Below are 23,018 nucleotides of genomic sequence, written 5' to 3'. Positions count from 1 at the left end.
TGTACACTGCAAAAACACAAAATCTTACCAAGTATTTTTGGTCAAGTTTCTAGTGCAAATTTCTTAATACACTTGAAATGAAATTAAACTAACTTAAAAGTAACTTTTCAGCTAGATATGAGCTTGTTTTAAGTTAATAATGTATTAATATTGATTAAAAAATTACTAGTTCCATTGGCAGATTATTTCACTCATTACATGGAAAATTGCAGTGAAATAATTTTTCATCAGTTTTAAGGAATTAATTCCTTAAAACAAGCTCATATATCTTGCTGAAAAGTTACTTAGTTTTGTTTTATTTCAAGTGTTAAGATATTTGCAGTAGAAACTAGACAACAATACTTTGTAAGATTTTGTGTTTTGCAGTGTAGGACTACATTTTACTGTTACAATGTGACAAAAAAGTGAAAAAGTTCAAAGGGTAGGAGTGCTGTTACAATATAAAGGCTTTATAAATAAAGTTTATATCATTTAACTTGATCTTAGGTAACTTTGGCAGCTTTTAAGACAACAGACATAACCTCCTGATCTCTGAAATTTCACCCTGAAGCATCACAAACTATCTCTTAAGGCTTGGCTGTTTGTGTTAAGGGAGGATGCAGACATCTGCTAAAGCCCTTTGGGAACTTTAAATCATATTTCTTAAGTAATATTCAGAATTGTGGGTTACTGCAGGGTGCATGTGTTTGCTTTGGGTCAGGACTGAGTCATCTTGGTTTCTTTACCAAAGAAGGAGATGAGTGAGGCTGGAAGTGTCAAGTTAACAAATCCCCTACATTTTTTTAAATAGCTGTAAACAGCTGAAGTGCTGCCAAGATAAATTATGTAATAGCTGAATATTTCTGCAGAGCAGAGCTGTAACTATGTTAAGTCTCTGCTCCCATCGATGCAGAAAAATTATGACTACTTTCCACCGATTTCCGTTTCTGCAGAGCCAATGAGAACTAAGTAAGCGCTTGTAGATTCCTGGTTGAGGTCATTGTTTATTGGGATTTGTAGGGGTTTGGCTCGCCTTTTTCTTTTTTTTCTTTTCCTCTCTTTTTTTTCAGCTGCGCTCTTTAAAGCTGCGCAGTCTGCGCTCATTTGAACCCTTTCCGTCAAACCCAGCGGACCGGACGCATCGCAGCTGGCGCAAAGTGACAGACGCTTTCTGCAGAGGTGAGTGAAAACTGCTGCCGTGCTTATGTCCCAAATCATCAATTAGACCCTCTGTCCGGTTTTAATGATATTCATGTTTATCAACATGGATGAATTTCATCATGAGGATATTGTTTGGTTCACTTAGGGACACGTTTTCTTACTAGAGGGACATTTCCAACATGATTTCCTCTAGAGAGAGTCAGCTTGGTGTTAGCAGAGTTGGGGATTTACTAGTTAGATTTACTCAATTACATTTACTTGAGTAACTTTTTTTAAATGTACTTTTAAGAGTATTTTTGTACTTGAGTAAATTTATTATGAAGTGTTGCTACTTTTACTCGAGTAAAATGTCTTATTCTCTCCCCGCTGCGAGTAACTAAAAATTCACCAGACACACCTGCAGGTTTTATTGAAGTTTTGTCATTTTTTATTTAAAGAAACTGATTTGGAAAGTTTTTCCTTTTGTCTGATTTTGTGTTGCTTATATGAATTATTGTCATTTTTGGTTGTTAAAATACCAACATTTCCACATAACTTTATATTTTGGTCCATCTGATTATGATATTTTAAATATTAAATCATTGATAATTTGATCAATACTCAGTACTTGAGTAAACTTTTTTCCAAATACTTCTTATTGAGTAATTTCTTGCATGGATACTTTTTACTTTTACTTGAGTAAAATATGTTGAAGTACTGCTTAGGGAGTACAAGTTTTGAGTACTCAGTCCACCTCTGGTAAGCTATAAGTGGTTAATATCTTTAAATGTATATAATTATTTATGGGGGAATTGTCTTACGAGCAACAAATGATGCACCAGACAACATCTCTGGTTATTTAAAGTTGCATTTTAACGTTACGTGAAGCAGTTTAATTCAGCATCAGGTGCCACTTTCTCTCCGAACGCATTTTACTAAATATTATGATTTAAGCATATAGTAGAAAGCCTCCAGAAGGTTTTTCAGTGGGTGACCAGATGATAATCTGAGGTTGGCACACCACAAAAATGCAGAAAAAAAAGTTCTTTATTTTTATTTGTTTATCTGCTATTCCTTTGGATTATTTTAGCCGATCTAAAATCTTGCCTGCTTATCTTTTTAAAAAGATGCACAAAACAAAAACGCATAATAATGTCAAATAAATAAACACATTCTGAAACTCATTAAAGTTTGTCCAATTCTCCCTTGAGTTCTTGACTAAACTTCAATTCAGTCCGATTCAATAAAAAAAATACTTTAATAATTGTTGTTCTATGTAGTGTTTTATCACGCCACGCCACTAGGTGGAGCCGCTGACAAGAAGTAAATGAGAAACTTTAGGAAGAGTAAGAATAATTACGGCACTGTGGTTCTTCGTTAAGTTCGTGTCTGATGTGCTATGTTAAATATATGCACTGTGTCTTTTTATTCCACACTTTTACAAAAATCCCAGAGAAAAATTTAATAATATATTTTATACGTAGCTCAAAATGTGTGAACTGGTAACAAGTAATCAAATTAAGTTTATCCAAGTCAATTTATTACATTTATTAAGTTATCAAGGTAAACAAACGTATATAAAGAAGTTTGATAAACTTAATTTAATTACTTGTGACCAACTAGCCCAGTTTTCTTTAGGTTGGAGCTGCAATCTCCTTTTTAATGCAGCTTAATGTTGACAGCCACTATTATCTTTCTGACTGAGAGCAAAATAATAAACAACACAATAAAATGTACTGTTGGCAGTTTCCTTTAATTTCAAAGTCCTTTTTTGTTTATAGGTGAAATTGCTCTGTGTAATTGTAAGGAAAAAGATAAAAATGTACATTTTTGTTGCAATGTTATCAGTGGTATAAGTTCAGATTCAGTGCAAACAGTCGCCTGGGCTAATGAAGTGTCCACTGTCTGCTGCTCTCTTCCTCACAAACACCAGGATATCTGGATGGAGCTCAATGTGCTCAGGATCAAACAGGAAGCTGCAGGCTTGTTGTGTAACGTCACATCAGTGGTGCAAAATTCTTGAGTCATTTTGTTACATTTTGCTTCGAAACACTTCCTCATTTAATGTGGCCTTGGTCAGAAAGTCCACAGGCTTTCTAAATTTGATTTTCTTTTAACTTTTCCTTCTTTTTTTATACTAATTTTCAAACCATTAAATATTATTCTCCAGACTAATATTTCATAAAGTTGCATAGCTCTCACCTATGAATCATTTGGCAGGAAAAAGGATCTCAACTCAGAAGAACCAAGAAATATAATTTAACACCAAAAAGGAAGTTTCCAAAGAGTTGTACATCGCATGTAAAGATAGTAAAAGATGATGCATCTGACAGGATCCTTGACTTTGCTATACTGCTCCTCTACAGAAGACTTTTTTTTTCTTTTTAGATGTGGGACTTTTCCACTTTAGGAACATTTTCCACAGCATCTGGTTGAGTAAAAACAGATTTTATGGATACAAAGTCACCCCAGAACACAGCCCGGTCAGGGAGATTTTACTTTTGTTATTACTCTCAATCTTTGAGGTGTAGCTTTTTGGGAGAAGAACAGTCGAAGAATAATTTCAGCGTTGTTGTAATTGTCATAGATTTTAGCTTTAGAAGTGAATCCTCCTGTTAAAATAATATTTTAGGGTTTTAAACAAAAGCAACTGCCCAGAAATGTGGATTGATTGACAGGTTTTAACTTTAAAAGAAACAAAGTAGCTGCTGTTGTTGGGTCATCTGACTTTACTTGTTAAATATCTGGTATAGTTAAATATTTCCCTAGAGTTCAAATCCATTTTAATTTTGTTAAAAATACCAAATACTTTTAGTATTTTCTTCCATGAAGAGACATTAAAACCTGCTACAATTTAAAGCTGGAGAGTATGGCTGAAAAACGTATCACTATATAAACGATTCATATAATTTAATATTGATAATTGTCAATTTTGATAATTATTGATTAGTTTTTTGTTTTAAGTACTGGCGGCTTTACCTTTTCTGTTTTATCCTGTTTTCACTCCGGGTTGCTGTTTATTTATTATAAGCACTTATGAGGTGCAGCGGTTAAACCTTAAACTGCTGCTGTGTCAGTAACTCAACAAGTTGTTGCTAGGTAACCAAAGGATGAATGAGTTGCTAGGTAACCAAAAAGTGAGAGAGTTAGTTGATTCCATGAACCTTGCTTTAGTGGCTAACGTCATTCCTCTGCCTACATCTCCCATAATTCTGTGCTGTTCTGGATCAGCATTCAGTAAGTATTCAATATATTGAATATTCTATCAGGTGTATGATCTATTGATATTTGATATTGATATTTGAACCCAGGACCTCCTTCCTGCGAGGCAACAGTGTTAGTAACTGCACCACTTTAATATCTTTCAAATTCTGCATAATATGCTGCTCTATGGTTTTTTCTTTTGGAGGTGTGCAAAAAGGAAACATTTGAAACATTGAACAAAGACAAGACAAATTCAGATGTATCAGAAAATGTTTGACGACAATGTGAGATCATTTGTGAAAAAAGGAAGGCTGAAGATGAACTTTATCCTGCAACATAACAGAAAAATCACCATGTTTCAATATTCTTGTGAACAGCCAAAGTCTGGATCTTTATCACTTGAAACATGACAGAAATTTCTAAAACATCTCACTACTGCAGCCAAAGAGTGTGGTAAATGTTCCTCAGACCCATTTCAGAGCCTGGTGGAGTTGTGTCACTGTAATTATTTCAACAGAAGGGCTAACATTGGGTAGCATATACAAACATTTTCCTCATCTAGAAAATGCCTTTCTGTTAAAATCCATTTTTAATAAGTGAAACAATGTAAATTTTTGTTGATTAAACACATTAATCACATTATTTTCCAGAGACTAGATTCAGATATGTGAGCATTTCTTGCTAAAATTCACTGGTGTGTCCTGATTTTGGCCCAGACCGTATGAACCCTGATCTTAATACCCTTCAAGTGTGTTTATGTGTGTAACCTGCTGAGCCCAAAGGTACTACTTGTGGCCATAAGCCTTTAAAACATACGTCCCCTCCCTGTTTTTACCCGGGATGCTGCCAAACCAACTACATGATGTCATTTAGGCGAGTGGGAGATTACGGCTCTTTCTCTGGCCTCCCTCCAGTATGACCTCACCAGCCTTTAAAAACCAAAACGTCTTTGTACGTGACTAATGAATTAACCAAACTTTTATGGCAGAGAAGAAGTCCTTAGCCGTCGTCATTTCATAAACCACTTAAAGCAAATGCAAACTTGGAGATGCAGCAGACTGAGGCAGTTCTGTGCCAGCTGTTACTCAGGCAGAGAGGCACTTTTGTTGAGGAGACGGTCCCATCACTCTTTCTTTTATTGCAAATGGAGCGGAGAGGAAGAAAGAGGGTGTGCCTCGGTGACGTCCACGTTGATGAATGGAGAGCAGCAGCGGCCCGGCGCTGCCTTAAATAGGCAACACTGCTTATTTCTGTGAAGGCTGAGCAAACTGAGCGCAGGATAAACTGCTGTTCCCTTCACAAGCAGAGACTTAAACTCAACTTGAATGTTTGGTGGATTATAGAGCAACAGGAGAGCAGAAAGAGGAACAAGAACGAAACGGCTGGAATAAAATTTCTGTCAATAGTTTTGAAGTAATACTGAAACAGTGACGGCAGCATGAGTGGGATTCGTTAGAAGCAGGAAATTGCTTTTAATACTTAAAAATGAGGCGTCACCAGATTATATTATTATATGCAGCTCTGGAAAACATTAAGAGACTGAACTGAACCCCACTGAAAACCTCCTGGTTTTTCCACCAAATACTGATTTCTGAACTCTTCCTGAGGTAAAACATCAGTATTGTTGTTTCTAAATGAATATAAGGTTTTTCTTTGCATTATTTGAGGTTTGAAAGTGCTGCATTTTTTTCCTTATTTGGAGCATTTATAATTTTCTGGTAAATAAATATTAAATTTTTGCTTAGAATTTCAGACATGTCAGTATTTCATAGAATAAAAAAACAATGTTAATTTACTCAAACATATACCTATAAAGAGTAAAATCACAAAAAGTTAAAGTGGTCTCTTTTTGTCCAGAGCTGTAACTCATATAGCTTCATTTGTTGATTATTAAAGAGCAGCTATTATGCACATTATATTCGTTTGGGTTTCTACTGCTTCTAAAAATAAGAAATTCAAAAAAACAAACACCCAGCTAGTTTATGGAAATGAGGAAATGTTTTTAGTGTCTGGAAAATAAGCCATTTCAAAAACCTCCAGAATTTAATGTTACAAGTCAGCAGCAACTGTGCCGTTGCCTAGCAACCGCAGTGAAACCCAGCCCGTTACCTAGCAACTCAAGTAGAACTAGTCAAACTAAAATGGTAAGATGAAGTATGTAGTTTTAGGCAAGGGATCAATAAGGATTCATCCACACTTAATCCCAGTTCAAATGGCTAAAATTACGCACACATTAGATTATCATTCCCAGCCTTTTAAAGATCTGTTCACTTGTGGCATAGAGAGAGGAAAAAGGTGAATATTTTCTTTTGTTCTTCTCATCTGCCCAAAGAAAAACCTCCAAGGTGTCATTAATCAACATGAACCGTTTATGTTCCTCCCATATCAGCAGAAGGAACTGCCTCTTTCCTGTTTTGACTCCTGTGAGCCCAGTTGGAACCACAGAAACGTCCAACCTGCACTAGTCTTATCTGAATTTGCTCCAGCCCCTTTGGTTTGGGAGTGTTTGTGTGTTGATAGAGCTCCCCTCATGGCCTTTTGTCCACACATATTTTAGATCTCGGCATGTCTGGCTCTGCTAGCCAAACCCTGACCTTATGTCTGCGTGCTAACACGGCTCTGTGTGCGAGGAAGCATGCGGTGAGTCACTGCTCCTCCTGACGGACACAGTTTGGCTCAGGTCATCTGCTAACCAGATTTGGAGGCTCATGAAAGTCCAGGGCAGAAGGTCAGGCGTGGAAACAGGCCCGCCGCCGTATAAACATGACGTTAGTTGGTGCGGGTTACAGCCTGATGAGGCTACGCTTCATTAGATCCAAGCTAATGAAGCAAAATGTGCTGTTTCTCATCTTTAAAGCCAACAATGGAAACTTTTGTATGTCAGTTGTTCTGCTTTCTGTCTCCATTAAAAAAAACAAACAAATATATCAGATTTAATCCCAACTATTTACTTCAGATACAATAACTGTTTTGTTAGTTTTTAAGAGAAAGTTTGAACAATTTCTGCTCATTTAAAGACAGCAGATTAACTAAATATCAGCTCAGTAGTCATAAGTTAAACTAAACTAAAAAATCAACTATTTTTTGCAGATAAACTGAAAATAAATCGGTAATTACGGGTGCTGTCTTCATGTTTGTGGGTAAATGTTCCCCATCCAACCTGAGCCTTTCTATGATTCATCTTTTCTGAAAGCAGTCGATTCATCCTGTCATTTGTTCATGATCTAAACACTCCAGCTAAACATCTCATGTTGGGGGAGTATCTTTATCTTCGGCCTGGGATTTCTCTTTATTTAACACCTGATGTCACTGCTCTGGAATCCAAAATATATCCCCTAATCTGTCCTCCGTCCATATTCTCTAATCCATATCCTAAAAAGGCCCGGAGAGGTGAAGGTTGGATTTGGATGAGGGGTCAGCGGTGGTCTGGGTCACAGCGGGGTATAAATGGGCCTCATAAAACACTGATGCTCACGGTTTGATGTTCTGTGGACCATAAAACTCAACATTTTCCTCCCTTCCTACCTGATTGGAGCCAAACATGACTTTCTACAGGCATTCAGGTAAAAATTAATGAGTTTTTAAACAAAAAATTGGAAATTTATGTTCTTTTTTATTTGTGTTTCCCTAAAAGAGGAGTATGTTCATCTAAAGCCCCATCATCCCAGTTGTTTCTGTGTTTCTTCTATATGTTTTATATTTGAAATGTACCTATGTATTATTGTTTTATTCTATTATTTGACTTGCCTTCCAGAGTTGCTATTTTTTAAATTTTGTCATGTTTTCTTTTGTGCACAAAATGAATTCTGATATTTTAAAATATCAGACAAAAAACCCCAGAAAGAATGTGTTTTCTATGTTTATTCTCATTCAGAGCAACATTATTATACCAAATTAAAGTTTCCAGCATTGCTGCACTTTTAGATTATATTTTATTCCCAGCTATTTATGAGAGCTCATTGTTGAATTTACTCTAGGAAACTATTACTGGGTCTGATTCTAATGAAAAGAGAAAATCTACATAAAAATAATCTGAATTTAAAGATAATCTTAGTTTGGTTGATGTTTAGAAAACATATAAATGTCACAGAGATTACATGTGGCAAAACTTTAAAGTCAAAATATGTCTGTTTCTCTTTATTGGAGGGAAATAATTAGTCAGGTTATGAATTGTTTTATTTTTCACTGCAGCATTTTGCATGTTAAATCTATTGTTTACTCGTTTTTACGATGTGGTTTAAACTATTTCTGCCACACAAACGTCACCGACGCACAAAATTATACAAAACCGTTTTCTAGTCAGCAGGTTCAATCAGTTGACCATAAAACTGGAACATTATTTTCATTAAATGACTGACATCGATTTATTCCTGACAGGAACAATGTTTTTAATACCTGGAGTTCAGATTAATTTGGATATATTTAAAATACTCTCATAAAATGCAGTAAATAGTTGGTAGCAAATATATTTCTCTGAAGATATTTGAAACTAGGGAAGCAAAGCTCTCCAGGTTGTGGTCTTGAGACACTTTGAGACATTTTTATTTGGGGTTTAAGTATTTTTTAAATTCCAGTTCTGTCATTTGTTTAATTTTTTATGTCTGTAAAGCTTCTGTTACTTGAGATTAAAATGAAAAAAAAAATTATCTAGTTACATTCACTCAATTACATTTATTTGATTAACTTTTTTAAATTAGTTTTAGGAGTATTTTTACTGCATTGTACTTTTTACTTTTACTTGAGTAACTTTATTATGAAGTATTTGAGTAAAATTTCTGGATTTTCTGGTGATTTTTTTTTAAATCTTGCCTGATTTTATTGTTTTTTGTTGTTTTTTTTTTTGTTGCTTGTAAGAATTATCGTCATTTTCATCCTAAAAATACCAAAATATGACTTGACTTTATGTTTTGGTCGATCTGCTGTTGTAATTTTTAAATATTAAACGATTGATCATTTGATCAGTTACTCTGTACTTGATTAGACTTTTTACCAAATACTTTGTACTCGAGTCATTTCTTGAACGGCTCCTCTCAACTTTCCTAGAGTAAAAATATGTCGACGTAGTGCTGCTCTTATTTTAAAACACGTTTCTGGCTATAAGTGATGAATCTGCCAGAAGTGGAACAATATTAAGGAATTACTGACTTACATGAAGCTCTTATATCTTCAGAAAAGTTACTTGTAAATCAATTTGATCTTATTTCAAGTATATCAAGCTATTTGAACCAGAAACTAGACAAAAATACTTGGTAAGATTTGGTGATTTGCAGTGTATGTGCAAAACATTCAACCATAATAAATGAAGATGTGGCTGGTGAGTTGGTGATGGGTCTGGCTCCGGTCTCTGGTCCCACTGTGACCTTTTCCACTGCAGAGGTCGTCTGTCCACAGGGACACAGTTTTGATAATCCCGTCCTTCCACAGCTGAGGGTGAGTGGATACCATCTCACTCGTTTGTTTGACAGACGGCAGCTGCCACTGTGTTTGCAACAAAGATTAAAGCTGCGCCAACAATAGCTGCTTATCCCCCTGCGGGCCTTTCAACATTTTCCCCACTTTGGGAGGTTCTTTAAATAGATCCGCTGAGCGGCTCGGCTCGGCAGAAGCTTGAGTTGGTTGGACAGGTTGGGTTATTTCTGGGTTCCCTCTCTGCTCGTTATCCCTGCAGCAGCACAGCTGCACATTGCTACACCAAAACCTCTCCCATCCATCCATCCATCCATCCGTCCGTCCGTCCGTTCACACACAACAGGGGGACATGCCGCGCTCCAGGAGGGGGCTGTTTACCACATCCCATTAAAATAGCTTCATAAATATTTGTCTTGTTCCCATGGTTACTAGGACAAAATGTCATCCACCCATTGTTTCCTGCTCGGTTCCTGTTATTGCTATCAGATCGAAACATCTGCGGCTGCAGGTAGCGATCAGCTGAGGGAGAGATCGATCAGCCTTCTGGAAATCAGAGTGAAGAATAAGCCGAGTTGTTTACCGAGTTCAGAGGAGGCCAACAGACAAAGCTCTGCAGGGGAAGTCAGATTAACGCAGCACAAGAAGCCGTCCGTGTGAGCCGGTTTACCTCATTCGCACCTCTGTCATCAGTTTGGTATGCCGCCGCAAGCGAACACATGGTCCTCGTTTAGCCCCAACTCCCGGTTTCACTTCAGGAAATTATTCTGATAACTCAGAGGCTTGGTCAGTACTTACATCTACTCAGTTACTTTTACCTGAGTAACTTTTTAAAATTACATTTAGGGGTATTTTTTTATTGTGCTGTAGTTTTTACTTTTACTTGAGTAACTTTATTATGAAGTATTTCTACTCTTACTTGAGTAAAATATCTGGATTTTCTACCCACTGAATAAAAATTAAACATGTTTTGACCAGAAATTCACCATAAAAGTTTTATTAGTTTTTTTATTGAAAGAAACTGATTTGCCTGATTTTATTATTTTTATTTATATGAATTATTGTAATTTCTGTCCTGAAAATACCAAAATTTCCACTTAACTCCATATTTTGTTCCATCTGACGATGTAATTTTTAGATATTAAATGGTTAATGTTTTGATCAGTTACTTTTTTTTAATTTCTTGGGCGGCTGCTTTTTACTTTTACTTGAATGTTGAAGTATGTTGAAGTATGTTGAAGTAATGCTACTTTAACTAGAGTACAATTTGTGGTTTGGTAAAGTATTAATATCCTTTAATGCTGCAGCTACAAACCTTGATGTATTTAATTAGGCTTATATCAGACAGACCAACACAAATAGAAGCATAATTATTAAAGAGAATAAAAGCTTCTTTTTGGACATAATTGCGCCCCCTGCATTTTGATTTAACCCTTCACTGACTTTGCTTCAGGTCCCAGGAGTTACCTCACCTCCACCATGACTGATCGCTTCGACTGCTACTACTGTCGCGACAACCTGCACGGTAAGAAGTACGTGAAGAAGGATGAGAAGCACGTTTGCACCAAGTGCTTCGACAAACTCTGCGCCAACACCTGTGCAGAGTGCCGACGCCCAATCGGAGCCGACTCAAAGGTAAGAAACGACAGATTTTACATGATCAATTAAAATAAAATAGAGCAAAAAGAATAAAACTTACTGAGAACTGTGGAGTATTTTTGTTTGCTCTGATCAAACAAACTAAAGCTCAAAGTGGATGAAACTAAATACTGGGAAATCCTGGTGGCTGACGTTCATTTTCCTAAACGTACCACCATGAAAAAAATCAATTCAATCAATAATTGTGATCAGAATGGCCTAGTCAAAGTACAGGCTTAAGAAGGCTGGTTGTCCTGGATTTTACTCACAGGAATCCCAGGAAAGGCGAGCAAATACTTCTGGAAAACCATCAAATTATCGTCTAATTCACAAATATGCTCTGTCACATACACTGAAACACTATTAAATTAAAACTAACTTTTCAGCAAGACATCGATCAATGGTTCCTTAATATTTATGAAAAAGTGCATGTTCCACAGATGGAAGATTATTTCATTCATAGGAAGATTTTTTTTTCCCCATATAAGCTCCTATATGTTGCTAAAAGATACGTTTTATCTCAGTACACTTAAAATAAGACAAAACTAACTGGCAAGTAACTTTTTAGCAGGATATAGAAGCTTGTTTTGAATAAAAAGTTCCTGATTTTAATATTGACACACAACAAAATGTAATTAGACTTTATGTTGTTTTTATGACTTTTTATTTTTGTGTTTTACTGACATAAACCTGATTGATAATGTTGATGGAAACTTACTAGATCCACTGGCAAATTGTTAATTTTTCATCAATATTAGGGAATTATTTACTTAAAACAAGCTCCTATATGGTGCATGTTAGTTTTGTCTTAATTCAAGTGTACTGAGATTTTTGCACTATAGAAACTTGACCAAAAATACTTGGTAACGCGCTGTGTTTTTGCAGTGTAAAAGTTTGATGATATCTGCAGGATGCTTTCTAAACTTACACCTCTTTGTGTTTGTTTAGGAGCTGCACCATAAGAACCGCTACTGGCATGAGGATTGTTTCCGGTGCGCTAAATGCTACAAGCCGCTGGCTAACGAGCCGTTTAGCGCCCGAGACGATGGCAAGATCATGTGTGGGAAGTGCGGCTCCAGGGAGGACGGCAACCGCTGCCAGGGCTGCTACAAGGTGGTGATGCCAGGTGGGTCAGTTTAAACCAGATCTTTGGGCAAAGGAAGTTAATCCCAATTTCTATTCTTGAATCTATAAAAAACAGACATTAAAAAAAGTAGTTGGTGTATGAATACTTTAAACACAAGAAATGAAACCTTGTCTTGGATCAACTGAAGGAGGAGGATGCAATGGGGTATTAGGGCCATTATAGAGACAAGAAAACAAAACGGAGGAAAAATTCAAACATTTTGAGATTAATCTCATAAGTTTTGTAGAAATTTTTCTTTTTAATTTCTTAAATTGAAAAGTTGAATATCTGCTAGAAAAAAATTCTTACATTTTTAGACTAATCTCAGATTTTGTAACTTTATTTTTGGAAGTTTCAGAGTTTGAAAAGTTGAAAATCTGCTCGAAGAAAATTCAGAAAATTTGAGCTTAATCTCATAGAAAAAAGGAAAGTCAAACATTTGCTGAAAAAAAAAATCTTAAAAATTCTCTAGAAAAAATAAATAAATAAAAAATTTCGAGTCAAAATTTTTTAAGTAAATTTTTGATTGATTAAGCTCAGAAATTTCCAAGATTTTCTCTAGAAAAATTTCTCAGACTAACCTAAAAATTTAATAGTTTTTTGATGAAAATTTACTCATTTTTTCCCCTCTATCAACTCTGACCTTTGGGTCTTTGCTGACTTTAATGTGACATTTAGGTACATTTTATCTGCTGCAGATCTTCTTTGCCCAAGCCTCACATCCCACTTGGTACCCATATTCTAGCCCAGTTTAGACCCAGTTGGGGCCCAGGTAAAAATTAATGAAAGCTCCCAAGTGGGGCCCAGATGGGCCTCATGTAAGTTACCCATCTGGGCCCCACTCAAAACCCAGTCAGCACCCATTTAAATCTAACTGGGCAAACCCATGTGGGGCCACCATGGAACCCGCGGACAAACCCATTTGGGGCCCATATTGGCAGCCCACTTTTATCCCATATGGGGCCCACATGGGTATGCTGGCTGGGATTTCACCTTTTGTCTCCTAATTATTTTAGTTTTAATTTTATTTCAGGCTGTAACCAGTATGTGGTCATGTTCAAATACATGAAGCGAACAGAATGTGTCCAAAAACAGAAAACAGGCATCATCCAGAAAAACATGATAAAAACGCAGGTTCTTTAAATGCACTACATAAAGTCTGAGCAGTCGCTGTTTTGTGCTTCAGGCTCGCAGAACGTGGAGTATAAGAACAAGGTGTGGCATGACGAATGCTTCACCTGCTTCGAGTGCAAGCAGCCAATCCGCACGCAGAGCTTCCTGGCCAGAGGCGATGACATCTACTGCGCTCCGTGCCACGAGAAGAAGTTTGCCAAGAAATGCTTCAAGTGCAAGCAGGTATGAAGCCAGGTTGTTGTTGTTGTTGTTGAGGCTTTCGGAGCTCAGCCTTGTGACCAGCATGCTGCTCTTACAGCCCATCACCTCTGGAGGGATCAGCTACCAGGACCAGCCCTGGCACTCGGAGTGCTTTGTGTGCGAGACGTGCCGTAAACCTCTGGCAGGAACGCGCTTCACCTCCCATGAGGATCACGTTTACTGCGTGGACTGCTACAAGACCGACGTGGCCAAGAAGTGCCAAGGCTGCAAGAACCCAATCACAGGTCGGACCGGAGTCTAATGTTTGGTCTTTATTTAAATAAATAGAGACACTGGGTTTGAACCGAATCTAACCCTGATTTTAATTGAGAAAGTTTGCCAGCAGAAGATTAATAATAATTTGCTACATCTTTTCACAGTATTCCACTTTGTTTTAAAGAATAAATTACATTTGTGTATTTTGGACAACTTCATCTGCTTTTTAAATACTTAAAATCTTAAATCATGTTGTTCTGTAGGTTGTTTCAGTCCAAAAAAACCCTGAGACAAACTTAAAACAAAATATTAACAAAATAGAGAATCCCTGAGAAAGTTTTCCTAATTCATTCTGTTTTGGTATTTTTATTCATTAAATGCTCTCTGTGCAAACTAAAACTTTACTTTGAAATTTCCTTTAATTCAAACCAACACGTATTTTTTAATACGTTAAAAAATCAAAAGTAGGAGAGTTTTCCATGTTATAATGTAAAAATTGACAGTTTCTTTAGTCAGGTTGGTAAAATATTAGGAAAAATATTATACCATTATTCATTTTTGTCTTTTTCCATTGTAACAATTAAAACTTGAGTCAGATGTCAGAAATAAGGGCAGTAAAATCACTAAATAAAGTCTAAATCCATGGAGGTATTAATCTATCTCACCATATGCTGCTCTTACTGCACCTTTTCACACATTTATATTGAGAAACTATTTGCAATTAACTCTAAATTCTCATTATTTTTAAGATAAAGTAAATCACTAAGATACTGAAATAATTCAAGAAACAGATAATTTATTTTTTTTAGCAGAACCGACAGTAAAAAAAGCTCCAAATATTGTAAATATTGGGATTTAAATTTCTCCATTAAGGCTTAAAAAGAAGCATTAATGTCTGATTTAAGATCCCAACCCAGATGTGTTAATTTCGACAGCGTTGGTGTTTATTTTTCCCGTAAACTGAAGGTGCCCACGTCTGCTCTCCAGGGTTCGGCCACGGCACCAACGTGGTGAACTACGAGGGATTCTCCTGGCACGAGTATTGCTTCACCTGCAAGAAATGCTCCCTGTCCCTCGCCAACAAGCGCTTCGTCATCAACGCAGAGCAGATTTACTGCCCCGACTGCGCCAAGAAGCTGTAAACGGAAGACTTTTGATTCACGAGGAAACTGATTTGTATGGAAGACAATTAGGGCCACCAAAAAAAAATGACTTTTTTTCCTCATAATTCTGTTTCAAAATTTAAATATCCAAACATTTTTAAGTGTTTGTCAACTATGTTAGCATATAAAAAATATTCTTGTTATAAAGTATATAAATCTGCACTTTATCCACACTGAAAGCCTGTCTCAAATTTCTTTGATAGATTTTAATTTTAAGACTAGAATTGCAAAGACAATTCGAACATTTCTAACAAATTTTCAACTTTTAGAGCGCAAGAAATTTCCCGTTTTTTTTTTTCTAAAACATTTCTGGGATTCTGAAAGTCAGAATTTCTGAGGAAAATGTTTTTTAAAAAGTCAGAATAATGTTTTTAGTGGCCCTAATCCTCTTCTGCAGCTTTGAGTTCAGTTTGACTCAAACTGAATTATTTCAGAAATAGGATGCATGCAGTTGTATTTTTTTTTTTTTTTGGCAAATCAAGATAAGACTCGAGGTTTCTGCAATCTGCTTCTGCACTAAAGTTTCCGATCTTCAGCAATGCAACATGTCTCAGTTTCTGGAGTTCGTCTCCAATATGGCCGCAGAATTTACAAAGTGGGATTATAATCTGATGTTTTTAGGGATTCTCTCTTGCCTTGTGTTTCTAACGTAACTGTAGTGCCTTAAAGGAATCGTTTCTGGATGAGATGCTTTTATCCTGCCAGTTGCTGCTCAAGCATAACAGCTTTGATTAATAATATGTTACATGTTAGGATTTTTGGCCTTGTGATCCGTGCAGAATAATCTGACGAGGTATCAGGGCCACTGTGGATAAAAAAGGTGCATTTCTACCAAAAACTTAGAAATTTTCAGACTAATCTCAAAATCGGGATTTCTAAAACGTATGAATTTTCTAGAAAAAAAGTTGAAATTTCTGAGTTTCAAAAGTAAAAAAAAAAAGACTTTTGAAACTGAAAATCTCCAAAAGTTAAAAATTTTGCCTTTTGAAACATTTTCTAGCAAAGAAATGTCCAAGTTTTTTTTTTTTTTTTTCTAAATTTCACTTTTTTCTTGTACATTTTCAACATTTGGAGTTCAGAAATCTCCAAGTTTCTTCTCTAGAAAATTTGGGATTAATCTAAAAATAGCCAAGTTTTTTTCTCGCAAATTTTTACTTTTGGAGCTCAAGAAATTTCTGGGGTTTTTTTCTAGAAAACTTCTGAGATTAATCAAAATTTTTGGAAGGTTCTTGGCAAAAATGTACTCCCCCCCATGTATAATAGCCCTAACACACCATAATAAACCTACTGCATAGCTAAAACTTGAAGCTTAAAGGAAACAAATAAAAGGATGTATGGAGCTCGTTTGTCTTTTCTTTGGCACAAGAAACAGAATCACAACGGAAATATTTTCATTTAGACTTTATTGTTTTAACAGTCTGTATCATATCTGTTCTCTTTAGATATATTTACAGTACAGATTTTATTTGCAAACAAGGGAAAATCCTCCAGAGAAATATTTATATTCACAGAGTCGCCCTGGGTGGGTGGACTGATTGTCGAGGCCGAGGTAAAGACACCGTCAACTGTGAGATAAAAACAGTACATCTCAAAAACTAAGGCACCTTTCTATTCTATCAAACATTATATTGAAGACAGAGAGCTTTAAGTTTAGTATTTAGAGATGCAGCACAACCTGAACAAAAAGAAAAACACCTGCGACTATAAACAGGATCTGTCTTTGATGGGGAAGTGGATGGAGTAAAACGAAGAAATGCCAAAACATCGCAGCGTCCCAATAACGAGTCATCTGACAGGGCGGAGCGTTTTCCCAAAGACTTCATGAAATGAAAGCTGGAAGCGAGCGGCTCTTAGAGATTTGGTGAGCGAGTGATGAAGGACGGCTCTGTAACATTCACTGAGCTCATTAATCAAAGCTCAAATAATTTAAACCCAGAATGAACAAGGCAAACATCAAGGTCCCCAAACCTCCAGTCTGGATTATTCAAGCAAAGGGAATATTAACGTTTCATTTCATGAAAAAAGGAAGGAAAACATGGAAAAGTCAAGTCTGACCAACATTATTTAGTTTGGTGAAAAAGCTCCTCTTTAGTACAGTGACAGCTGAAACCTGAGCTGATGTGCCACATCTGTATATAAAACAACTCAGGTCAGAGGTCAAACAAGTTGCTAAAATGGCCCAAAGACGTTTTAGACGGATCTGAAACGGAGATCAACATTAAAACTGCACAGTGGATTTAAGGACATCATAAAGTTGCTTTTGTTAGAGGATTTTCTAACACAAACGAGCCAAGCTGAGCTAAACCAATCACAGCGCACCACTCAAGCTATAACAGTAACCAATAAGAAAACCCCAATAAACCACAACCTGAGCCGCCTCCTTCCTAAACATGGCTTTACTCGCCTAATACTGATTATATACAGAACATAATAACACTTGCATATAAACAATCCGCCACTTTCTACTCTACCAACGGAGCTGAAATGCATTTTACCAGATGTAGCAGCAGGTGAGAGAAGGTGAAACTGAGGAAGAAGAGATACTTTGGATTTTTTTATGTTTAGTTTTTATCAGTAATTCACTCCCCATAAAAAAAAAAACAGATGCAGTGACATAAGTTAAAAAAATCCAAACTATCCCTTTAACAAGCTTTGTTGCAGCTGGATGCAAAGATAAAGATAGGAGACTAAAATCAGGCCCGTTAGTGATGTTAGTAAACATTAGTTCTATGCAGAAACACTCAAAATATTTCACCTTTGTGGTTACGACGCCCCCTAGTGGCTGGAAAAGAGAAAACACGACAGTGTGAGAAAGAAGAGAGAAGAAACCCAGATCTATCCCGTGTTTGTGAACGAGTCACGTCGCCGAACTGTGAGTGCATGAGCTTCATAATAATTATGCATTTTAGCACTTGGAGAGAAAAAAATCCAAAGCTGGGAAATAAAAATAAAGGGTAAGGCCATACATGTAGCTGGGTGCTGCAAAAAGCAGCCGGTCAAGTAAATTTAGAGGAACCACATGCAGAACGAAGCTTTCCACCCGAACCCAGGCAGGAATAACAATGATTATTAACATTTCTGTAGATATTTATCATATAATTCACACGGCCTGACTTTCATGTGTCATGGAATATTCTCATACAAGAGAGAAAAAAAGACTAAACATAATAATTACAATAATAAAGCAAAAAAAAAAAAATGTAATAAATTATAAGAACGCACCCCTAACAAAAAGAAAATATAAAAGTTTTTGACACAAAATTGAATTGAAACTAAACACAAGAGGAAGAGGAAAGACGAGGAGCATGAAACATTTCCCTGAAGCGTGGCGTTTTATAATATTTTAATTCAATCCGTTTCCTCGTTGCAACGTGGGGTGCAACTGCAGCACTTGGGGTGGTCTTTCCGTCTCGTCTTGTGCGCCTCCCGCAGGAAGAGGTGGGAACTGTTTGGAACAGCTGGAAGATTCTTTCAGGGAAGTTTGGAGTGCAACACAAAGAGGCTTCTCCGCGACGACCGCAGCATCACATTTCTGCCGGGACGAAACGAGAGAAGAGTTTCAGCCTGCGGGGAGATTAGGCCGAGTCAGCGTTGGTAACTGGGCGAGACGTGAAGCCTCACCTGACATGGCTTCTATGGGCTGACTGGAGGAGTGCAGGGTGCTGATGGGGGTTCCCTTCTCCTCAAAGGCCACCCTGGTCCCATCGGAGCTCCCGTCGCAGTGGATCAAAACCTGGTTGCGGTCCTCGGACTCGATGAGAGGCCGGGCCTTGGAGTGGACGTTGGTGTCGATGAGCTCCTCGAAGCTCCACTGGTTGGACTTCCCGTTGAGGCTGGACACCAAGCCGTCTTTGGTGGAGTCCTCCTCGTTCAGGAACTCTGAGCCCTCGACGAGGCGGCTCGTAGGAACCGGACTGGAGTCGGAGAAAGACGTTAACGGCATCCGAGACTCCTGCAAACCTTTCCAAACTATCCAGCTCCAAGTTAACTTCTGACCCGTATTTAACACGGTTTGCCCCAGAAAACCTGCTGAACCCGGAGCTACGGGGGCCAGGCCCATGTGTTTGAGTTAAAAAATGTTTAAAGTTATCAAGAAATCTGAAAATAAAAGCTGCTACATGTTTTACTAGATCAAGTATTCTAGTTTCTAAAGAAAATATCCTAGTCGGCTTGAAATAAGATAAATCTAATTTACAAGTAGGAGCTTATTTTAAGTCAACAATTCCTTAATATTTATTATATCACTTATAACAACATTTTTATGTTTTTTTCCCATGTTACGAGTTAAATAATCTGCCAGTGGAGCAAGAACGTTTTCATCAATGTTAAGGAATTATTGACTGAAAACAAGCTCTGGTTAAATTATTTTGTCTTATTTCAACTGTCCTAAAATACGTGAACTAGAGACCAGACCAAAATTATTTGGTAAGATTTGGTGTTCAGTGTAATTATGAGTTATTATAAGACATTAACACCTAAACAACAGATGTAAAGTCTTACAAAAGGCAAACGTAAAAAAAGCATGCAACTAAAATGATTTGACTTGTCACCTGGTGCAGACCGTTAAAAACAGGAAGTGGTTACAGAGTCTGGTGAGTTAAAAAAAGACACCTGGCCTCCGTTTCACACTGTGTTCACACACTGAATGTGCTCTTTAACCCAGTTATCACTGTTAATAATAAAGACAATGCTCAGCCTGGTGGGAGGGCAAGTAAAGCCTGGTGGCCCGCCAGGCTGATAATGCATTGTTTAAATAATTAATGTTCAGATACAGAAACTTGTTGAAAAGCAGATTCACAGACTGATGGACTTAAATCTATTGATCTGGACAAAACTTAAATTCCATGATTTTAATAAATTTTTCATCAGCAGGAATGAAGGCTGAGAATCAGACGAACTGCGATGAATCGATTATTAAAATAATTGTCAATCGATTAATCGCGAAATGGAGAATATAGATTTAAAAGAAGTTGACAGCCATAACTGTATAAAATATCTATTATTTTAGAATATTTTTACAAACCACAGCTGAATTAGATGTCAGAGGATCAACATGAATGTTTTCTGTTTTATGCATCAATCTGCAGAAACTAAAACGAGGAGAAATCATTTTAATTCCCACCTTCCTGCCTGCGTGTCGTCAGCGGTCGGCCCGTTGGTGTTCTCCTTGTCTTCAGTCTCTGGATTTCCGTTCAAGCCGCCATCTTGTTTAACCCCAACATCGCCAGCGGACAGAAAGTCCTGGTCGTCGTCCACAGAAATGTCGTCTGTTTGAGGAAGGAATGGTTTGATACACGACTCACTTTCACCCATAGTTACATATAAAAATATGTTTGGCTGTGAAAATGGAGCCAGACTTGCCTTTGGTTTCGCCTTTCATCTCATCCAGGCCTTCATCTCCATTCTCCTGGGAATATTTATCGTCGTCTCTCTGAATCAGAAATAATCGAGACATCATTGAACTCTGATCAGCAGCTGATCAAACATGTTAAGAAAGTCACAGTGTGAACTGATGGAAAGTTCACCTTTGAGTCGGTTTGGTCCCCTTTTCTAGTTCTCCTCATTATTTCATCAATTCTCTGAAAATAAAAGACAAAAATGACTAAAAAACAATTTTTACCCACCAATGTTTTCAATAGACAAGGTGGGAAATTTCAGACTTTTCCAGATTTCTCAGTTCTTAAACTCTTTATATTTTAAAATATAAAACACTAAAGTATTGAAGCTGATTAAATGAGAGGATGGATGGAGAACAAGACAGAAAGGAATAAAAAATACAAGAAAGAAAAATAAATGAAGCAAAGAGAGGAAGACCTAAAGAAGTAGAAACGCAAGGAAATGGAGAGATGAGGAAAAAAAGGAAAACAGAAAGGGACGAAGGACGAGGAAACACAGAACCAGGGCGAAAACCCTCATTTCTCCTCCTCTCCTACCTTCTTCCTCTCCATTCGCTCCTGCTGGTTCTGCTGCATGATGCGGTCTCGCTCCTGCCGGACTCGCTCGGCCTCCTCCAGGGCTTTGGCCTCGGCCTCCTCTCGTTCCTTCTGGAGCTGCGCCTGCCTCACTGCTTCTTCTTCTTCCAGTCTCTTTCTTTCTTCCTCTGCTAGGCGGGCTTCTTCTTCTTCTTTTACTTTCCTCTCTTCGGCCAACCTCTTCTCCTCCTCCAGGCGTTTCAGTCGAGCCTCTTCGGCTAAACGCTCCTCTTCCTCTTTTCTCTGCCTAGAGAAGCAAACAGAAGTTTTTAGTTGAGAACATATTAATACATCGAAACAGATTACACCAAGTAGTGATGTATAGCTTCACTGCAGCAGTAATCTCACCTCTCCTCTTCCTCCTTCTGTATCCTCAGCTGCTCCTCTCGCTCCTTCTGCTCCCTCATCAGCCTCCGGTTCTCCGCCAGGATCTTCGCCGCCTCGGCAGCCGAGTTTGTGCCGGTCGGCTTCGAGTCTGACAAGAAAAATGTCAGTAAGTTTATAATCACTTGTCATTATGACAACTTTTTTCCAAAAGACAGATATCAGAGAAGAGCCTCACTGATGGCTAAAGATGGCCTGGTACAGAATTGGACCTTTTGTTTTTCCAGTTTTTTTAAATGATAGACAAATCCGAAGGTAATTTAGACAGATTATAATTCACAACCCTGACTACTTGTACTTCATGGAGGAAACTCAGTCAGCCGATAAAAAAATCTCTCCTGATTATCATCTGTGACACTGAACTAAAAGCCTGTTTCTGATCAGAAGTTGGATTAGACTGAAGTTGACCTTTTTAACTGAACGTTAAAGTTCAATGTTGGCAGCATTATGCTGTGGGGATTGTTTTCATCAGGAGATGGAACTAAATCAGGACAAATAAATAAAATAAATGCTACAAGGTGCAGCACATTACCTGCTTTGGTTTAGATTAACACACATTCATCTTAGAATGGCCTAGTCAAAGACCAGATTAAATCCAGTTCGAATTTTTGCACGGGACTTTAAAACTTATGTTCACAGATGCACTCCATCCAATCTGACTGAGATTGGATGGAGGATTTCTAGAGAGGAAAACAAATGCACTGCTCTGAGTTTTACTTTGTAGAAAAAGTGTTTGTAATTTTCCCTTCCACTTAAATATTCAAAACTTTCTGCTGATCTGAGCTAAAATCTCAGTTCAATAACTGCAATTTGCAGTTTTAATGTTGACCTGTCAGAAGGTATGAATACTGTTGCAAGGAAGAGAATTTCTTAGCAATTATAATATAGAGTGTACATGGCTGACGGTTGATTTAAAGTGGCATTATTCACACATGTATAAAGTGATTTTTCCTTTTATAAACTGCTGCATACAAAAATGTAATTTTTACCCATAAAGAGCTTTGTGTTCAGGTACTAGCACCGAATAATGTCAATCTGCTAATTCATCCTGCAGTACCCCATTCTGTCCAGAGGGTGGCAGAAGCAACATCAAGCAGAACAGAAACAGGAAGTAACTCCAGCTGGAACATAACGAGTCTCCTGCTCCAAAGGGATTTTATGCTGGAAAAAGCTGCTGCCACGTCGATGTGCAACAAACAAAAGACTTTTAGGATTGTTTGGAAATTCAGAAAGATTTCACACCCTGCTAAAACTTTGCTCAATTTCAAAAATGCAGAGAAGAACCGTGCATTTTGTTCTGCTACTGTTTACAGACCATTAATTTGGTGTAAACTGAACAAGTACATGGACAATAGCAGAGGAATTGGAAGAAAACGATTAGAACAAACCTGCCACAGCATCAAACTAGAGAACAAA

General features: G+C 37.4%; 2 protein-coding genes across 12 annotated transcripts in view; one reads left to right on the top strand and one right to left on the bottom strand.

The window, feature by feature from the left end:
* The first annotated feature begins 804 nt into the window (after window positions 1–804).
* Window positions 805–16,585, top strand: fhl1a (four and a half LIM domains 1a). Of its 2 annotated transcripts, none has more exons than XM_014984659.2 (6): window positions 805–1,158; window positions 11,183–11,364; window positions 12,316–12,493; window positions 13,680–13,849; window positions 13,926–14,112; window positions 15,071–16,585. In XM_014984659.2, exons 2-6 carry the CDS (start codon window positions 11,209–11,211, stop codon window positions 15,223–15,225), a joined length of 846 nt encoding a protein of 281 aa, XP_014840145.1. In that variant the 5' UTR covers window positions 805–1,158; window positions 11,183–11,208; the 3' UTR covers window positions 15,226–16,585. The 2 variants fall into 2 exon arrangements, with proteins under 2 accessions (XP_014840145.1, XP_014840144.1); XM_014984658.2 differs by lacking the exon at window positions 805–1,158 and adding an exon at window positions 7,791–7,886.
* A 47-nt stretch (window positions 16,586–16,632) lies between these two features.
* The window catches only part of map7d3 (MAP7 domain containing 3), a 32,579-nt gene continuing 26,193 nt past the window's right edge, over window positions 16,633–23,018 (bottom strand). For all 10 annotated transcript variants that reach the window (XM_014984645.2, XM_014984646.2, XM_014984650.2 and 7 more), the window contains 7 exons: window positions 21,567–21,693; window positions 21,180–21,465; window positions 20,772–20,825; window positions 20,608–20,677; window positions 20,369–20,513; window positions 18,868–19,160; window positions 16,633–18,778 (listed from right to left, as the gene is read on the bottom strand). In XM_014984645.2, coding sequence (XP_014840131.1) covers window positions 18,771–18,778; window positions 18,868–19,160; window positions 20,369–20,513; window positions 20,608–20,677; window positions 20,772–20,825; window positions 21,180–21,465; window positions 21,567–21,693 — 983 coding nt within the window. In that variant the 3' untranslated portion in view covers window positions 16,633–18,770. The remainder of the gene's footprint in view (window positions 18,779–18,867; window positions 19,161–20,368; window positions 20,514–20,607; window positions 20,678–20,771; window positions 20,826–21,179; window positions 21,466–21,566; window positions 21,694–23,018) is intronic.

Source organism: Poecilia mexicana, unplaced genomic scaffold, assembly GCF_051168715.1.
Source record: "Poecilia mexicana isolate PSO_F unplaced genomic scaffold, ASM5116871v1 scaffold_10, whole genome shotgun sequence".
Taxonomy (NCBI): Eukaryota; Metazoa; Chordata; class Actinopteri; order Cyprinodontiformes; family Poeciliidae; genus Poecilia; species Poecilia mexicana.
The sequence above is the reverse complement of the archived record's forward strand: the minus strand, read 5'-3'. Positions and strand labels throughout refer to the sequence as shown.